Consider the following 20644-nt stretch of genomic DNA (forward strand, 5'->3'; position numbering starts at 1 on the left):
ACACAACAGGTAGTTAGATGCAGTCAGCTGAGTTCACTCAACCCAAAGGTAGTTATATATGCAGTGAGGTGAGTTCACTCAACAGAAAAGGTAGATATGCAGTGAGGTGAGTTCACTCAACCCAAAGGTAGTTATATATGCAGTGAGGTGAGTTCACTCTACAGAAAAGGTAGATATGCAGTGAGGTGAGTTCACTCAACAGAAAAGGTAGATATGCAGTGAGGTAAGTTCACTCAATCCAAAGGTAGTTATATATGCAGTGAGGTGAGTTCACTCAACCAAAAGGTAGTTATATATGCAGTGAGGTGAGTTCACTAAACACAAAAGGTAGCTATGTGCAGTGAGGTGAGTTCACTCAACCCAAAGGTAGTTATATATGCAGTGAGGTGAGTTCACTGAACACAACAGGTAGTTAGATGCAGTCAGCTGAGTTCACTCAACACAAACGTAGTTCTATGCAGTGAGGTGAGTTCACTCAACAGAAAAGGTAGATATGCAGTGAGGTGAGTTCACTCAACCCAAAGGTAGTTATACATGCAGTGAGGTGAGTTCACTCAACCAAAAGGTAGTTATATATGCAGTGAGGTGAGTTCACTGAACACAACAGGTAGCTATGTGCAGTGAGGTGAGTTCACTCAACCCAAAGGTAGTTATATATGCAGTGAGGTAAGTTCACTGAACACAAAAGGTAGCTATGTGCAGTGAGGTGAGTTCACTCAACCCAAAGGTAGTTATATATGCAGTGAGGTGAGTTCACTGAACACAACAGGTAGTTAGATGCAGTCAGCTGAGTTCACTCAACACAAAGGTAGTTATATATGCAGTGAGGTGAGTTCACTGAACACAACAGGTAGTTAGATGCAGTCAGCTGAGTTCACTCAACCCAAAGGTAGTTATATATGCAGTGAGGTGAGTTCACTGAACACAACAGGTAGTTAGATGCAGTCAGCTGAGTTCACTCAACACAAAGGTAGTTATATATGCAGTGAGGTGAGTTCACTGAACACAACAGGTAGCTATCTGCAGTGAGGTGAGTTCACTCAACCCAAAGGTAGTTATATATGCAGTGAGGTGAGTTCACTCAACAGAAAAGGTAGATATGCAGTGAGGTGAGTTCACTCAACCCAAAGGTAGATATATATGCAGTGAGGTGAGTTCACTCAACCCAAAGGTAGTTATATATGCAGTGAGGTGAGTTCACTGAACACAAAAGGTAGCTATGTGCAGTGAGGTGAGTTCACTCAACCCAAAGGTAATTATATATGCTGTGAGGTGAGTTCACTTAACACAACAGCTAGCTAGATGCAGTCAGCTGAGTTCACTCAACACAAACGTAGGTAGTTCTATGCAGTGAGGTGAGTTCACTCAACAGATAAGGTAGATATTAGGGATGGGACGAATCCACAATTTCTTCGAATCCGAATCCGGATCCGAATCTAAAAAGGTTCTCGAATATCTCGAACCTTTCGAATCCCGAATCTAACGAATCCTGCACATAAAAATTGTGCGATCCGTGGTATAGTTGCCCGCAGTATAGGTACCCAGGCATAGGTAGCGAGGTAAAGGTGCCTTCAGTATAGCTAGCTAGGTATGTGTGCCTTCAATATTGGTAGCTTTCAGTATAGGTAGCAAGGTATAGGGGCCTTCAGTATAGGTAGCAAGGTATAGGGGCCTTCAGTATAGGTAGCAGGGTATATGGGCCTTCAGTATAGGTAGCAGGGTTTATGGGCCTTCAGTATAGGTAAATATGACAACCCTATTAGTACTGAGTCAGGTTCTATTTACCTGCTAATATATTAGTTAGTTAATCTAAAAATAGCAGTACACTATAAGTATTGCTCACGCAGTGAGATCCATAAATATGTCTGCACAGTCATATACTGCAGGGGTCCTTGCTGATCCCCCTCCACTCTTTCACAATATGTATGAGTGGGGTGTAGCTATCCCACAGAGCGACTGGAGTAATCACTGCAAAGGGTGGTAAGGACCGGAGTGTGGTCGCTTACTGTGAGACTATAATTCACCCCAGCTAACCCCTCATTAGTACTGGTCCTAGATACATACCACCCTTTTAAAGGAGGGGGGCTATTTACAAAGTGCTAGAAAATGTGCATCGTGCTGTACATAAAGACCCTAGTGAAAGAGTGGAGGGGGATCAGCAAGGACCCCTGCAGTATCTGACTGTGCAGACATATTTATGGATCTCACTGCGTGAGCAATACTTATAGTGTACTGCTATTTTTAGATTAACTAACTAATATATTAGCAGGTAAATAGAACCTGACTCAGTACTAATAGGGTTGTCATATTGACAGTGGTGTTTGAAATATTTTCCCTGGTACATTTTCTATTCGGTTTGTGTCTGCCTTCAGTATAGGTAGCAGGGTATATGGGCCTTCAGTATAGGTAGCAGGGTATATGGGCCTTCAGTATAGGTAGCAGGGTATATGGGCCTTCAGTATAGGCAGCAGGGTATATGGGCCTTCAGTATAGGTAGCAGGGTATATGGGCCTTCAGTATAGGTAGCAGGGTATATGGGCCTTCAGTATAGGTAGCAGGGTATATGGGCCTTCAGTATAGGTAGCAGGGTATATGGGCCTTCAGTATAGGTAGCAGGGTATATGGGCCTTCAGTATAGGTAGCAGGGTATATGGGCCTTCAGAATAGGTAGCAGGGTATATGGGCCTTCAGTATAGGTAGCAGGGTATATGGGCCTTCAGTATAGGTAGCAGGGTATATGGGCCTTCAGTGTCGGTAGCAGGGTATATGGGCCTTCAGTATCGGTAGCAAGGTACATGTGCCTTCAGTATCAGTAGCAAGGTATAGGGGCCTTCAGTATAGGTAGCACAGTACATGTGCTTTCAGTATTGGTAGGTAACTAGGTATAGGGGCCTTCAGTATAGGTAGCAGGGTATATGTGCCTTCAGTATAGGTAGCAGGGTATATGTGCCTTCAGTATAGGTAGGTAGCTAGGTATAGGGGCCTTCAGTATAGGTAGTAAGGTACATGTGCCTTCAGTGTAGGTAGGTAGGTAGGTAAAGGGACCTTCAGTATAGGTAGCAGGGTATAGGGCCTTAAGTATAGGTAAGTATGTAGGTAGGCAGGTATAGGTGCCTTTAGGTAGGTAGGTACGTACAGGGGGCCTGTAGGTAGGTAGGTAGGTATTGAGGCCTGTAGGTAGGTATAGTGGCCTGTAGGTAGGTAGGTATAGGGGCCTTTAGGTAGGTAGGTAGGTAGGTATAGGGGCCTTTAGGTAGGTAGGTAGGTACGTATAGGGGGCCTTTAGGTAGGTATAGGGGGCCTTTAGGTAGGTGGGTATAGCGGCCTGTAGGTAGGTAGGTAGGTAGGTATAGCAGCCTGTAGGTAGGTAAGGATAGTGGTCGGTAGGTAGGTAGGTATAGTGGCCTTAGTAAAGAGGGGTTTTGGGGAGGGGAAATTGTTTGACCATAATTCACCCATTACACCACCTTCACTAGGTAATTTTTACCCAACCGCCACAATTGTATCAAACAATTCCAAACGTGACAGAGTTGACGTGAAAAATGTAAGGATTATTTTATTGATTGCTCAGTGACTATACCAAAATGTAAAAAGCGTGTCAAAGCACAGCATATAAAAAACAGCGCTGTTGTACAAAAACTGCGTCACACCTCCAACCAAACACTCCACGGAGACACACCACACGCATACGGGCCCACAGAGACTGTAGCAGGTCTCAAAACCTCAAGGCACAGGTCCATTAATGAAGAGCAAAGTTTCTCCTGTTTGCGTAGCGAAGCAAGCAAAGCACTGCAAAGCAGTCCGCAGTTTGGAAGCACAGTCACTAAGGACTTGTTGATACTCACACCTCTGGCAGCTTAAGTGAGATCCGAGGCTTCAGGACTTTTGATACCTCTCTACAGGGGCCCCTGCATCTGTGTTGTATTGTTCCCCATCCACCGACAGGCTTCCCATCCGCGCCGACATCTCAAATAAGACTGTGGCAATGAGATTTCCACTCAGGCTTTCGGCGTTCAGTCGTGCTCTGCGGTCGTCCTCTGCCTCTGCACTACTAGGAAAGAAAAGATTTCCTCTTCCGCTCGGTATAGCCTAGCAGGGCCAGCCGGTTTGGTTCCCACACGGGGTGGTCAGCATCAGGACATAGTAGGTAGGTATAGTTGCCTGTAGGTAGGTAGGTATAGTGTCCGGTAGGTAGGTAGGTATAGGTGCCTTTAGGTAGGTAGGTATGTATAGGGGGCCTGTAGGTAGGTGGGTAGGTAGGTAGGTATTGAGGCCTGTAGGTAGGTATAGTGGCCTGTAGGTAGGTATAGGGGCCATTAGGTAGGTAGGTAGGTATAGGGGCCTTTAGGTAGGTAGGTATAGGGGCCTTTAGGTAGGTATGGGGGCCTTTAGGTAGGCAGGTAGGTGTGTATAGGGGGCCTTTAGGTAGGTATAGGGGCCTGTAGGTAAGTAGGTATAGCGGCCTGTAGGTAGGTAGGTATAGCGGCCTGTAGGTAGGTAGGGATAGTGTTAGGTAGGTAGGTAGGTAGGTAGGTAGATAGAACCCTCCTCCCCCGCCAACCCCCCCACGGCCCCCTCCGTCCCCGTGCCTCCTCCGCTCACCCCTGCATAATAATCTACTCACCTTTCCCGTGGAGCGCAGAGTGGCAGACCTCTTCGTTACTTCCCTGTTTCCTCTAGTGGCCGGACCAGCTCTTACTGATGACGTCATTGTAAGAGCCGGTCACTAGGGGGAACCAGGAAGTCGGCGAGAGGTCTTCCGCTCTGTGCTCCGCTATGAATAGGTGAGTGGATGCGGGCAGGGGGGGCGAGCGGAGGAGGCGCGGGGGGGTCGGATGAGGTCGGAGGAGGACGAGTGCGAGCGGCGGATGCGCGGCGATGCGGCGTCGGGATTCGGCGGATTCGTATAGTGGAAAATGGCGTCGGGATTCGAATCCACGAATCTCGAATATTTCCTAATATTCGAGGGATTCGTGGATTCGCCGGATTCGTCGTCCCACCCCTAGTAGATATGCAGTGAGGTGAGTTCACTCAACCCAAAGGTAGTTATATATGCAGTGAGGTGAGTTCACTGAACACAAAAGGTAGCTATGTGCAGTGAGGTGAGTTCACTCAACCCAAATGTAGTTATATATGCAGTGAGGTAAGTTCACTGAACACAAAAGGTAGCTATGTGCAGTGAGGTGAGTTCACTCAACCCAAAGGTAGTTATATATGCAGTGAGGTGAGTTCACTGAACACAACAGGTAGTTAGATGCAGTCAGCTGAGTTCACTGAACACAAACGTAGTTATATGCAGTGAGGTGAGTTCACTCAACAGAAAAGGTAGATATGCAGTGAGGTGAGTTCACCCAACCCAAAGGTAGTTATATATGCAGTGAGGTGAGTTCACTGAACACAACAGGTAGCTATTGCAGTGAGGTGAGTTCACTGAACACAAAAGGTAGCTATGTGCAGTGAGGTGAGTTCACTCAACCCAAAAGTAGTTATATATGCAGTGAGGTGAGTTCACTGAACACAACAGGTAGTTAGATGCAGTCAGCTGAGTTCACTCAACACAACCGTAGTTATATGCAGTGAGGTGAGTTCACTCAACAGAAAAGGTAGATATGCAGTGAGGTGAGTTCACTCAACCCAAAGGTAGTTATATATGCAGTGAGGTGAGTTCACTGAACACAACAGGTAGTTAGATGCAGTCAGCTGAGTTCACTCAACACAAAGGTAGTTATATGCAGTGAGGTGAGTTCACTCTGCAGAAAAGGTAGATATGCAGTGAGGTGAGTTCACTCAACAGAAAAGGTAGATATGCAGTGAGGTGAGTTCACTCAACCCAAAGGTAGTTATATATGCAGTGAGGTGAGTTCACTCAACCCAAAGGTAGTTATATATGCAGTGAGGTGAGTTCACAGAACACAACAGGTAGCTATGTGCAGTGAGGTGAGTTCACTCAACCCAAAGGTAGTTATATATGCAGTGAGGTGAGTTCACTGAACACAACAGGTAGTTAGATGCAGTCAGCTGAGTTCACTTAACACAAACGTAGTTATATGCAGTGAGGTGAGTTCACTCAACAGAAAAGGTAGATATGAAGTGAGGTGAGTTCACTCAACCCAAAGGTAGTTATATATGCAGTGAGGTGAGTTCACTGAACACAACAGGTACCTATGTGCAGTGAGGTGAGTTCACTCAACCCAAAGGTAGTTATATATGCAGTGAGGTGAGTTCACTGAACACAACAGGTAGTTAGATGCATGTAACGATTGTGGAACTTTCTCCGTGATCAGCGCACAATGCGTGCGCTGACACGGCGGAAATCCTCCACAAGCGTATATTTGCAGGCACCCAGCAAAAGGTGCTACGCACCTGTAGAGGGAAATTCCTGTCGGCAGATGGCGCTGGGGAGTGCAGAGGAACCAATCCTCTGTACCTCCACAAATGCCAGACAGGAATTGTATGAAGCGCAGAACGCAATCGCAAGAGAAGCGATTGCGAATGAGAACGAGCAAAGGGACAGGTTGTATGTGTGTGCGCCAATCTAGTCGCCACCCCGCGACCGCGCACACACAACAGCAGGTGTGAAACAGAAACGCAACCGCCAAGAACGGCGATTGCCAGAAGTGACACAAGGCAGATCAGAACAGAATACGAGGATAGCAAAGGCACAGCAAATCATACAATGAGAAGATACGGAAAATAATAAACGCTAGCTAACCGCGAACACCGCACTCATTCGCAACAGTGCACGCGGTTATGCGCGGTCTCCACGTGATAAGCACAATAGAGACAAGCACGCCTAACTAACCATCAACAGACAAACACGAAACAAAGAACGTGAACGCTTGCTTAACGGTTACCTCACCGAGCCTACAGCAAGCGCCCGTATCAGACAAGACAGACAAACGAGAAACAGGAACTAGGCAGAAAGGATCCACCGCTCTTCCGCCAGAGCAAGTGTGATCCAAGCAGGAACACAGATCAGAAAGATCCACAGCCGCTAACGCTAGCGGCTAGTGCGATCTAAAACAAGACAGATCAGATGAGGTAGCTGGTAGCAACCGCTGCTCCAGCTTACACTCCAGGAACTAGATCAGAAGGATCCACAGCCGCTACCGCTAGAGGCTAGTGCGATCCAAACAAGACAGAGCGATTCGCTATCAACCGCCGCTGGTGACAGCGCAATCGCGACAGACAAGACAGGACAGAATAGGCAGTACAAATTATACACAAACTGACTGCACTAACTAGGAATGCAAGGAGCACTCCCCAAGAATTAACTATACTAAGATAGCAGTGGCTGACACTCCAGGTGAGTCCAGCAGGAACAAACCTCTATGAGCAGCGAAGCATTGTGGGACACACATAGTACTTATAGTACACGCCTCCAATGAATGACAACGTATGCAAATTCCTCAGCAAGCACAAGCTGCAAAACTGACAGAAGGTCTTCTTTCCAGAGTCCTGCAGCATGCAGACCTGAATAATGATCAAAAGGCTGCCTGCCTGCGCAGGCAGCTGAGCGGATCGTTACAGTACCCCCCCCTCCCCCCCCTCTAGGGACGAATTCCAGACGTCTTTCAAAACTGGCGTTACCAAAAAATTCTAACTGAAGACTCATGAAGGTCGGGGCAGCCCAATTCCAGAGTCAGTCCACCCGAAACCGACCTCATCGGAAACAGAAGCCACTGAAACATGCCCATCAGTACTACCAGTCTTAGCGTAACACCCATCAGGACTGTGGATACCAGAGAAAAAGCCTTCGACACCCTCCAGACAATACCCACCACCTTCCAAGGAGCGTCCGAAAATACCAAACCTGCCACAATACCTGTTCGAAGTGTCCCTTACAACACAAAAGCCACCGTTGATCTTATCCAGGGGACCAAGCAAAATTTCTCCCGGAATCTCCCAGAACCTTTTGAAACTCCACAGAGATCCCAAGAGGGCAGAACAATCACCAGGCTCACATGAAGAATTACCAAGAACCCCCATGGAACCAATGACAATTCCGGATTCAGAATTACGAGGACACCTATCAAGATCAAGACTTTCAGGGACCACTTCTGGGCATGCAAGCAGGCAGGCTAAATCAGAGCATGTCTCCACCGAGGAAGCATCTGAGTACGCTGGTAACCGAGGCACACTTGGGCTTTCTGGGTCACAGAGCACACTGGGGTACACCAGTACAGGAGAAACCTCAGTACATGTCGGGGAACTGCCAACCTCAGAGTCCGGCACGACAAGACCAAAACCAGTACCGGACAGAGAATCATCATGAGTGGAGGTCACAGGCACTGGACTTTCACAAGAAGACTCGGATACAAATTCAGCAATTTCTGTGACAATAATATCATCATTGACTACATATGAGTGAAGCTCCATCAGAGCTGAAAAGGTAGCCAGCAAGGCAGCAATGCCTACGGAAGAGGGTAACACCTCAGAAGGACTTGGGGGGCAGGAGACATCTCCTACAAGTTCTGCACCCTTTGGGAGGAACTCGGAGACCTCCAGAACATCAAACAAGACCTCAGGAACATCATTTTTCAAGTTTTCTCGGAAGGATTCTGAACTATCCATGTTACAGGGCAAAACTGGAACTTTATTTTGTGGACAGGGCAGATGTCCCAGGAATGGTTCCACCATAACCTGGGACTGGATCTCTTCATCATGAGGGGAATGTACAGGTATATTTACTGGAACACACACTGACTCCCTAACTTCATTCTCACTGTACCCAGAATTCTGTGTGGCAGTCAAACTAGCTTGTAACTCCAAAACTGCAGAAAAACAGGTGAGTATAGTGGCAATACCTAGACGAGCCTTTAGGGACACTGCAGGAGACTCTAAACAAGGCCATCTTAACTCATTCAGAGTACAGGGTGCAGAATCAGCACTTTCCTCAGAACAAGAAAGGGACTAAAAATAAATTAAAAATAGACAAGGCACCTGGCCCGGATGGCATGCATCCTCGGGTCCTAAGGGAATTAAGTTCAGTTATAGATAAACCCCTTTATCTTATCTTTTGTGACTCTCTTGCAACTGGCAGAGTCCCAGTGGATTGGCGTACAGCCCACGTTTTCCCATTATTTAAGAAGGGCAAAAAATCTGATCCAGGAAATTATAGACCTGTAAGTTTAACATCAGTTGTATGCAAACTATTTGAGGGGTTACTAAGAGATACTATACATGACTTCATAGTAGAAAATAATCTTATTTCTCAGCATCAACACGGGTTTACTAAAGACAGGTCCTGTTTGACTAACATGCTCAGCTTTTATGAGGTAGTGAATGCTAATATGGATATTGGGAATGCTGTAGATGTGATATACTTGGACTTTGCAAAGGCCTTCGACACTGTTCCCCACAAAAGTCTGGTGCAAAAGTTGAGGATGCAAGGACTGGGGAAGAGTCTGTGTTCATGGATAGGGAACTGGCTAATGGACAGAAAACAAAGAGTTGTGGTCAATGGATCGTACTCAAAATGGGAGACTGTTAGCAGTGGGGTCCCACAGGGGTCTGTTCTGGGTCCAGTGCTCTTCAATTTATTTATTAATGACCTAGTAGATGCAGTAGTGAGCAATGTTGCTATTTTTGCAGATGATACAAAATTGTGCAGAATCATCAACTCTCAGGAAGATAGTGTCATATTGCAACAGGATCTGGATAGGATGGCTATATGGGCACATACATGGCAGATGAAATTCAATGTTGACAAATGTAAGGTCATGCATTTTGGACGTACTAATGGTCTAGCACCATACACAATAAATGGGATACAGTTGGGGACATCAAACTTGGAGAAGGACTTAGGAGTACTCATTGACAACAAGTTAAATAATCGTACTCAATGCCAAGCAGCTGCAGCTAAAGCTAACAAAATTTTGGGATGCATTAAAAGGGAAATAAAAACTCGAGATGCTAGCATAATATTGCCCCTGTTTAACTCTCTAGTAAGGCCACATCTGGAATATGGAATTCAGTTCTGGGCACCACATTACAAAAAAGATATTGCAGTTTTAGAGCAGGTGCAGAGACGAGCAACAAAATTGATGCGTGGGATGGAAGGTCTCACTTATCGAGAAAGGTTAGATAAACTGGGTTTATTTAGTCTAGAGAAAAGACGCCTTAGAGGGGATCTAATTAACATGTATAAATACATCAGAGGGCAATATAATACCTTGGCGGATGAGCTTTTTGTCCCTAGGCCTTCTCAAAGGACTAGAGGACATGATCTGCGCATGGAGGAAAAACGTTTTAACCATTTATTTAGGAAAGGGTTCTTTACAGTAAGAGTGATTAAGATGTGGAATGCATTGCCACAGGAAGTCGTTATGGCAAACTCTATACCTGCATTTAAAGGGGGCTTAGATGCTTTCCTTGCGTTGAAAGACATCCATGGCTACAATTACTTGCCTAATGATGTTGATCCAGGGATTTTATCTGATTGCCATCTGGAGTCGGGAAGGAATTTTTCCCTTTAGGGGCTAATTGGACCATGCCTTGTAAGGGTTTTTTCGCCTTCCTCTGGATCAACAGGGATATGTGAGGGAGCAGGCTGGTGTTGTACTTTATACTGGTTGAACTCGATGGACGTATGTCTTTTTTCAACCAAAATAACTATGTAACTATGTAACTCACAAATGTCAGTGTGATTGGACATCATATTGTTATTCATGGTACAGGGCAGGCTCAGAGAAACTTTCTCTGGACCCAGCAAAGATGTTTCAGAGTCAGATTCGCAAAACCGAAGCGCTGTCTCACTCTTAGATTCGGCTAACAATGTCAAATCCGAGGAGCCAGAACGCAAAACCTGCGAATCCAAGATCGCTTTAGTTTGTGAAACTGACGCTTCCATAGCGCAAATCTCCGCGATCTGCGGAGCAGACTGCAAGGCATCTAGGGTCGAAACACTGGAGCAATTGTCCCCAGGCAACGGGCCCTTACAGGTGTGAACAGGGTGAGACAGAGACTCATCTGCAGAAGAAATAGCGACATCAACAGAATAAACTTTATTAGGCATATTAATTTCACTTTTGATGCTGCATAGTTTAGGAATTTTTCCCATAGCAGGATCATAGATGGAAGATCTTAAAGATCTGTTCTTAGATGACAAGGGATACCACATCTCTTTGAGAAAACTGGCACATTCATGTTGATCACAATCTGCAGGAACATCTGAGAAACAGGCATTACATCGCATAGATTCAAACTTCACGCAATCAGGAGAGAATCTTTCAAGATTCGCACAGGAATCAACCACAGTAGTGCACCCATTCATGTCAGGTCGCACAATATCTAGACTCACATGCTTTACCCCAGAAAGGCAGGAACAATCATCCGATAACGATGTCTCTTTATTGAAGTCAATTGATTGGTGTGTGTGCAATTCATCCAAAATCGTCTGCCACACATAAGTCACCGGATTCACAAAACATTCGTCACACTCATCAGAGTCAATCAAAGCGTACACCGAATCAAGACAAGCATAAAGAATCTCTGCGCTTTTTGCGATGTAAAAATCGCAAAACGCCTTCCAATCAATCTCGAACTCCTCAATTAATGCTCCAATATCCCATGGAGCAAATGGGGGTTCAAACAACTCGGTTTCCAAGAAACCCTCATAAGGGTTAGGGTCAGGAACATGCAAAGACTTTCTTACTCCTTTAATATAGAAAATAATTCTGCCTATCAAAGGATCCACAAATGCCCTTTCTTGGGGTAATGAAACCGGAGACTGAGAAATTTCAGACTTTACAGAAACAATTTTTTTATTTGTAGTTGCTATGGGCAATGGATTTTTCAGCGAGAAGTCTTCCTTTTTTTCCTGCTTTTAGTCCTTGCTGCTTTAGGTGGCTGCTGTTTAGACACAGGGGAATAGTTACTGCATTCATTTTCAAACTGAATGGTTTTGCATGAAGTAGGTAGAGCAGCTGACTCATTAGCAACTACACACTCATACAGGGCAGGTGGCAAGCAAGCAGTGGCATAGCTAAGGAGCTGTGGGCCCCGATGCAAGTTTTACAATGGGGCCCCCCAAGCACTCTATACATAACAATTGGTACGGTGCACCAAAACCTGCCAATGGCAACTACAGTGTCAGAGGTGCAAGAAGGGGATGGGGAACAGTTTGTTAATGATTACCACTATTCAAAGTATCTATAGAAGTGATTATTGTGAACACAGGACCAATAGAGAGCTAATACTGTAGTTGAGGAAGGGCCTTTCGGGGCCCCTTTGGCCCAAGGGCCCCGATGCGGTCGCTACCTCTGCACCCCCTATTGCTACGCCCCTGCAAGCAAGGCAACTCAAACCAGTAGGAGAATGTAAATGTAAGAAACTGATACAGATTAACATTCCAAGAATTGTCTTGCAATATTTCATGAGCCCATACAAACAGATCGTCTTTCAAAAGCACATAAGCTAATTGGAGAGCAGACGTGGACGGATCAGTAATTTGAAAAGTAGGATTCAGACAAAATTTTACGCATTCAGAGAGAAAATCCTCTTTCGTCTCTGAATTTAATATTTTGAAACTCTTAAAGACACAGGAACCATACTCAGCAAAATCGTACAAATCAGAAATTCCTTCTACACTGGGGTTTTGGGTTGGGCTGCTCATAATGTAACGATTGTGGAACTTTCTCCGTGATCAGCGCACAACGCGTGCGCTGACACGGCGGAAATCCTCCACAAGCGTATATTTGCAGGCACCCAGCAAAAGGTGCTACGCACCTGTAGAGGGAAATTCCTGTCGGCAGATGGCGCTGGGGAGTGCAGAGGAACCAATCCTCTGTACCTCCACAAATGCCAGACAGGAATTGTACGAAGCGCAGAACGCAATCGCAAGAGAAGCGATTGCGAATGAGAACGAGCAAAGGGACAGGTTGTATGTGTGTGCGCCAATCTAGTCGCCACCCCGCGACCGCGCACACACAACAGCAGGTGCGAAACAGAAACGCAACCGCCAAGAACGGCGATTGCCAGAAGTGACACAAGGCAGATCAGAACAGAATACGAGGATAGCAAAGGCACAGCAAATCATACAATGAGAAGATACGGAAAATAATAAATGCTAGCTAACCGCGAACACCGCACTCATTCGCAACAGTGCACGCGGTTATGCACGGTCTCCACGTGATAAGCACAATAGAGACAAGCACGCCTAACTAACCATCAACAGACACACACGAAACAAAGAACGTGAACGCTTGCTTAACGGTTACCTCACCGAGCCTACAGCAAGCGCCCGTATCAGACAAGACAGACAAACGAGAAACAGGAACTAGGCAGAAAGGATCCACCGCTCTTCCGCCAGAGCAAGTGTGATCCAAGCAGGAACACAGATCAGAAAGATCCACAGCCGCTAACGCTAGCGGCTAGTGCGATCTAAAACAAGACAGATCAGATGAGGTAGCTGGTAGCAACCGCTGCTCCAGCTTACACTCCAGGAACTAGATCAGAAGGATCCACAGCCGCTACCGCTAGAGGCTAGTGCGATCCAAACAAGACAGAGCGATTCGCTATCAACCGCCGCTGGTGACAGCGCAATCGCGACAGACAAGACAGGACAGAATAGGCAGTACAAATTATACACAAACTGTCTGCACTAACTAGGAATGCAAGGAGCACTCCCCAAGAATTAACTATACTAAGATAGCAGTGGCTGACACTCCAGGTGAGTCCAGCAGGAACAAACCTCTATGAGCAGCGAAGCATTGTGGGACACACATAGTACTTATAGTACACGCCTCCAATGAATGTGGCCAGGCAATTTGCATGACAACGTATGCAAATTCCTCAGCAAGCACAAGCTGCAAAACTGACAGAAGGTCTTCTTTCCAGAGTCCTGCAGCATGCAGACCTGAATAATGATCAAAAGGCTGCCTGCCTGCCTGCGCAGGCAGCTGAGCGGATCGTTACAATGCAGTCAGCTGAGTTTACTCAACACAAACGTAGTTATATGCAGTGAGGTGAGTTCACTCAACAGAAACAGGTAGTTAGATGCAGTCAGCTGAGTTCACTCAACACAAAGGTAGTTATATGCAGTGAGGTGAGTTCACTCTACAGAAAGGTAGATATGCAGTGAGGTGAGTTCACTCAACTTAAAAGGTAGTTACAGTATATGCAGTGACGCAAGTTCACTCAACACAAAAGGTAGTTATGTGCAGCGAGGTGGGTTCACTCAACACAAACGTAGGTGTATGCAGTGATGAGGTGGGTTAACTAAACACAACAGGTACTAGTAGTAGGTAGTGTTGGGCGAACACCTGGATGTTCGGGTTCGGGAACGTTCGCCGAACATGGCCGCGATGTTCGGCATGTTCGGGCCGAACCCTGAACTCCCCGAACATCCCGCTTTTGGGGGCCCTATGGGGTTGCAGGCATAAGGAGGGAGCATGCCCCGATCGCGGGGGGGGGGGGGGTCGGAAATTCCCCCCACCCCCTCCGCTAGCGCTCCCCCCCTCTGCCCGCTTCCCCATACAAAAGTTTAAGGAAAGTAAAATAGTACCAGTGGTAGTGGCTGGCAGTGGCACTGTGAAGTGAGTGAGGAGGAGGAGTCCGGAGAGTGACGCGTTGAGGGAGGCCGGGCAGCGGGCGGTTCAGCGGTAGTACCCTTGTGGTACTTCCGCCCTTTCTCTGACCTCACGTCCTCTGCATACGAGGGTACACGTCACGCGTACCCTCATATGCGTCATCACGCAGAGGACGTGAGGTCAGAGAAAGGGCGGAAGTACCACAAGGGTACTACCGCTGAACCGCCCGCTGCCCGGCCTCCCTCAACGCGTCACTCTCCCGACTCCTCCTCCTCACTCACTTCACAGTGCCACTGCCAGCCACTACCACCGGCACTATTTAACTTTCCTTAAACTTTTGTATGGGGAAGCGGGCAGAGGGGGGAGCGCTAGCGGAGGGGGTGGGGGGAATTTCCGACCCCCCCCGCGATCGGGGCATGCTCCCCCCTTATGCCTGCGACCCCATAGGGGGGCCGTATTCGGCCGAACAGGGCCTTGTTCGGCCGAACAGGGGCCCTGTTCGGCCAGGCATTGAGCCGTTCGGGCGAACCCGAACAGTTTGGCCGAACACCACCAAGTGTTCGGCCGAACTCGAACATCACCCGAACAGGGTGATGTTCTGCAGAACCCGAACAGTGGCGAACACTGTTCGCCCAACACTAGTAGTAGGTAAATGCAGTACTGGGTAGGTAGTACAATGTGCAGCTCCCTGTCACACACACAGGTGTCACTGAATGTGCTGCTGAATGCTGGTGGGCTGCTGGCAGTGGGGCACACACATTATGAATTAGCAATGCTGTCTAAGCAACACAAGTGTCTCACACACACAGGTAGTCACTGAATGTGCTGCTGCTGCTGGCAGTGGGACACACAGTATGAATTAGCAATGCTGTCTAAGCAACACAAGTGTCTCACACACACAGGTAGTCACTGAATGTGCTGCTGCTGCTGGCAGTGGGACACACAGTATGAATTAGCAATGCTGTCTAAAAAACATAAGTGTCAGTTTCAAACACAGAAAAAAAAAATTGATCACACGACACGAGCAGGATGAGCTCTGAAAAGAGCTTTTCTGGGGCGCTATTATAGCAATAAGATTCAGCTAAGCAAGCTAAGAAGGCAAGAGCCTGACTAATCTGTCCCTAGGAGAACAAGTCTGCAGCAGCTGTCCCTATTCTGTCTCTAGCAGGCACACGAGTGAGGCTAATGGCCGCCGGAGCCGCGTACGTTAAAAAGGGGCGCTGGGAAAAAAGGGCGCCGGGTTTTTAACGATAAGCATGGATAACGTTTAAAAATGTATTGTACTGTATTTCGTTTAAAATTAATGTTTTTTAAAGTTATAAATCATTAAATAATGTGCATTAAATCGGCAAATGTAAAAACGTTAATCTTTCGTTTAAATACTGAAACGTATAATAACGTTAAAAAAAAAATTACTAAGTAACCCTCCCTGTACCTACCCCTAACCCCTAGACCCCCGTATTGGTGCCTCCCCCCTGGTGGTGCCTAAACCTAAGACCCCCCTGGTGGTGCCTAAACCTAAGACCCCCCTGGTGGTGCCTAAACCTAAGACCCCCTGTTGGTGCCTAAACCTAAGACCCCCCCTGTTGGTGCCTAAACCTAAGACCCCCCTGTTGGTGCCTAAACCTAAGACCCCCCTGTTGGTTTTTTCGTTTAAAAATAATGTAAAAAAAAAAATGTACTGTTTTTCGTTTAAAAATAATGTTTGAAAAAATATTGTACTGTTTTTCGTTTAAAAATAATATTTAAAAATGTATAAATCATTAAATAATGTGTAATCATGAGAAGCAGTAATAAAACATTAAGTCTCCGGGCGCCGCTTTTAAAACGTTATTTTTCACCGGCGCCCTTTTTTCCTATCGGGCGCCCATTAAACGATATTTATTATAGGAGTGAATGGCGGCGCCCGATTTGTCCACTAGCCTCAGGCGCCCGAATTTACTGTTTCCGCCGGAGCCTGCCTTATATAAGGCGGGGTGGGGCTCCAGGGCTTAGTATAGCCGGATTGGCTACAATGCGCCTGCTGACTGTGATGCAGAGGGTCAAAGTTGACCCTCATAGAGCATTATGGGGCGAATCGAACTTCCGGGAAAGTTCGCCTTCGCTGGCGAAGGCGAACCACCCGATGTTCGCCTGGAACCGTTCGCCGGCGAACCGTTCGGCCCATCTCTACACGTGACAGCATTACTCTGAAAAGTAGTGAAACAGGAGAAGAGGAAGCGTCTGCATAGAGGCGGGGAGGGAGAGGAGAGAGAGACACTCGGGGAGGGGAGGGACCCGCCTCTCCTCCAATCAGGCGCCTGTAGGCTCTGTGCCTCGTACTTTAAAGCATCAGCTCTTCCGGCTTGCTTGGCTGCCCAGCTCCCAAAGAGTCGGCTCGTGTTCGGCTCTCTGTCTCTTCAAGCGGCTCTTCTGCCGCTCGGCTCGCTGGTGTCTCTTCACCGGACATTTCAAAAACCCGGGAGGACGGCCCGGACAGGTCTGAAAAAGTGGACCTGTCCGGGCAAAAGAGGATGCCTGGCAGGGCCGGATTACCAACCAGGCAACAAAAGCAGTCGCTTGGGGCCCCATTCAGAGTCAAAGGGGCCCCATCAGCACATAAACCTGCCCTCGCCATCCTGTCAGCGGTGGCTGGTTAGTATAATGGTTAAAGGGACTCTGAGCAGTGCAGTAACTATGGAAAGATGCATATCATTTTAAAGCTCTCTTTCTCCTCTTTCCAATGATATATAAACGGCTGCCCTATGCCTTTTAGTTTTTGCTATTTTCACGATTGAAATTGCAGCCACAGGACGACTTTTCTCCAAAGTCGGCAGCTTGATTCAGCACAATGCAATGAAATATAAGGAACCCAGGGGGATATAATTACAAACATCATGCTGGTAGGTGTGAGGATGTAATTAATTAGTTGTGGGTATGCTTAAAGACATACCCACAGGCACTGCTCGGAGTCCCTTTAAGGGCTCTGCCTCGGACACAGGAGACCAGGGTTCGAATCTCGGCTCTGCCTGTTCAGTAAGTCAGCACCTATTCAGTAGGAGACCTTAGGCAAGTCTCTCTAACACTGCTACTGCCTATAGGGCACGCCCTAGTGGCTGCAGCTCTGGCGCTTTGAGTCCGCAAGGAGAAAAACGCGATATAAATGTTATGTGTCTTGTCTTGTCAAATGATGCCGTGTGCTGCTGATTGTCTTCAGAGCCAGGCTCTCCTCCTAGGTCCTCCTCCTGCTACTGTGCGCTCTACTGCTGCCCACTCCGCCTTCCCTTCCCACAGGGAACCACAGCTGCAGCAAGAATGATAGCAGCAGATGGCAAACGCTCACTCACCTATCCATGATCCAAGCGATAGAGATCCCGTCATCTGAAACCCATCTGTCTCTTCTACAGGGCAGCCGCTCGCTCTGAACTTCCTGATTCTCAGATCAGACAGGAAGTAGGAAGTAGTAATAGTAGTAGTAACAGAGCGGCAGCACTCTAGAGGAGACAGATGGGCTCCGGATGACGGGACCTCTATTGCTTGGATCGCAATAGGTGAATGTGAGTCATCTGGTGCTGTCATTATCCCCCGCTGCGGCTGCCTTCTCTGCTGGACTATCATATTCACTGGGATGGAGGCTGCATGGTGGCTGTCTAGTTTGGGAGGAAATCGGTTGTTTGGTGGCGGGGGTGGTTATGTAATTCTGTCTGGGGAACGGCTTCCGGTTTGGTGGTGTCCAGAGCTTTCTGCTATTGCCAGGCTGGAGATGCAGGGGGAAAGTGCTGCTGCTGTGATATCTGGCGCCCTCTTCACAGGGGTGCCCCAGCCCCTGAGTGCAAATGTCCCAGCCATTCATCTCTCACTCTGCATTTTGCCGGTGCTATTCCCTGCATTGTGCACCCACAGAGGAAAGCGGGCTGTTGCCCATAGCAACCAATAGCTCGGCTGCCCCGGTGTGTGCAGCATGTTGCTGTGCAGCTGCATCTTCTGATTCTATTACGACATGATGGGGGGCCCAAATCAGTTACTTTGCTTAGGGCCCCATTTAGCCTTAATCCGGCTCTGATGCCTGGTCAGCGTAGTCATGGGTCCCCGCGCATCATCTTCATGCTGAGGAATTAAAAAAACAGTTTCACTCTTCTCACCCTGAAAGTGCATCGGGGGCGTGTCCGGAGACCACACCTAGAGGGGGGTAGTGTCAGGATTGATGTAGTTACCTCTGCAGCGGGGAGCGGCGCGGCAGCCGCTCCCGCGTCTGATGTCACCGCGGATCTCACCGCATCATCTCAGGAATTCCCTTTCGGTAGAACAGGTCTCTCCAGGGTGCATCAAAGCAGGGCAGAGCACGTGCGCACCAAGAGACAGGACCTTTATGCTTTGAGGAGGCGGGTCAGCTGACCGGCCGGTCAGCTGACAGCGATGGGCTGGGTCTCGCCACCGATTGCCTGAAGTACGCAGGGCGGAACTTTTGGAATGTGCTGTTGTATTTAAGGCCTGAGCGATCAGTGCCTCATTGTCTGCTGTTGCTGAAACTTTGCGGTTAAGCTCTCAGACCTTAGTCAGTACCCAGTGTGTTTGAACCGGCAGGACCCCGGGGATTCACAAATAGCTAGGAATACTTTTGATTGCTGTAATAATAACTCACATTATTGTATTGATTATCTGTGTATGACTATTTGCCTGAATCTCTCAACTCCGCTCTCTGCCTCTTTATTCTGTACTCTGCCTATCTGATTGTTGCCGACCTCGACTCCGATATTGCCTCCTGATTTTGTACCTTCGCTCATCTGATCTGTTACCGACTTATTGCCTGTTTCTCACTACGCCTTGCCTGACGACTCTGTACTGCTTTCTGACCGACCCGTTACCGACATTGCCTGTACGACCACTCTACCTAGTGATAGTCTCTATAGCCAAAGGCTATCACATAGGTATACACTTGTGTTATAGTGATAGTCCCTACAGCCAAGGGTTATCACGTAGGAGTACTCCTGTGTAATTGTGCACTAAAAAACACATGTGATCACACTCTGAATAAAGTACTGACTATCGTGCTGTTAAGAGCTGTTACAGATCATTACAGCAAGTTTTGTATGCAAATGTATGCAGCTTGAAAGTAAACCAATCAAATCCTACTGAGGTAAAAACTGATTGGTCGATTTTCAAGCTGCATATTTTGCATTCAATCTGCATACAAAAATACAAAAATTGCATACAAAAATCCCAAAATTTGTATAATCCTTCATCAGGGTAGGAACACACAAGGCAGAATTGCATATGTGTTTTTCATAGCACCGAGTGGAAAACACGTATGCAATTCTGCTTAGCGTGTTCCTACCTTCAACTTGAAATTATTTGCATTTAATTGACCATCCTCTGTTCCCAGAATCTCTGACAATCATCAACAAGTGACAGCTCTCAGCCACTGCCACTTCCTTCCGGTGCCAGAAGAACTCCCAGTACCTGCTGACATTCCATGAACCCCCCTGAGAGTCACCTGATTCTGGACGAACTCGGCCATTTGATCAAGGATTGTCTTAGCATTTCGATGTGCTTCCTCATCATCTATCCCAGCCTGAAAGTAAGAGATATAGGGTCAATTAAAAGTGCAGAAACACTATGAAGCCCCCAACATGTAACAGGAGCATACACCACAGGATGGAAACCATCACCCTTCTGGGACCATCACATGTGAAGAGTATAACAGAGCTCTAAACAGACACTGTGACAAATGAGGCCTTTTTATACACACTGCAGACATGAACCTCATCTTCACCACCCAACTTACCATATACATGGCTGCAGCAACAGGCATATAATATGCATAGGAGTCATTCTTTTGTTTTACAAGGGCCTTATACCTGCAAGAAAGTTGGGAATAACAACATAAAATCACAGTCCAGTTGCACAGTATCATAATGATATAGTCAGCCATGGGACCTTTGGAGGACACAGCAGATGTTCTACACAGAGGTCACAACTGAACAGATGAACGTCTCTTACCTTGCCTCTGTAAATCCCTCCAAATTCACCTTTCCTAACTCAGAAGTGATGATGTCCAGAGATTGACCCAACTGCGCCTGGTACGAGGACTGCAGATGTCAAAGAGGAAAAAAAGATGGATTGATTGGGTTTCA

At 47.2% G+C, this 20644-nt stretch overlaps 1 protein-coding gene across 1 annotated transcript in view; it reads right to left on the reverse strand.

Annotated features, from left to right (window-relative positions):
- Positions 1-20644, reverse strand: part of LOC137533423 (farnesyl pyrophosphate synthase-like) — an 87273-nt gene that overhangs the window by 55716 nt on the left and 10913 nt on the right. The window contains exons 6-8 of the mRNA XM_068254817.1: positions 20511-20599; positions 20296-20368; positions 20005-20082 (exon numbers count right to left, since the gene is read on the reverse strand). Coding sequence (XP_068110918.1) covers positions 20005-20082; positions 20296-20368; positions 20511-20599 — 240 coding nt within the window. The remainder of the gene's footprint in view (positions 1-20004; positions 20083-20295; positions 20369-20510; positions 20600-20644) is intronic.

Source organism: Hyperolius riggenbachi, chromosome 9 (assembly GCF_040937935.1).
Source record: "Hyperolius riggenbachi isolate aHypRig1 chromosome 9, aHypRig1.pri, whole genome shotgun sequence".
Taxonomy (NCBI): Eukaryota; Metazoa; Chordata; class Amphibia; order Anura; family Hyperoliidae; genus Hyperolius; species Hyperolius riggenbachi.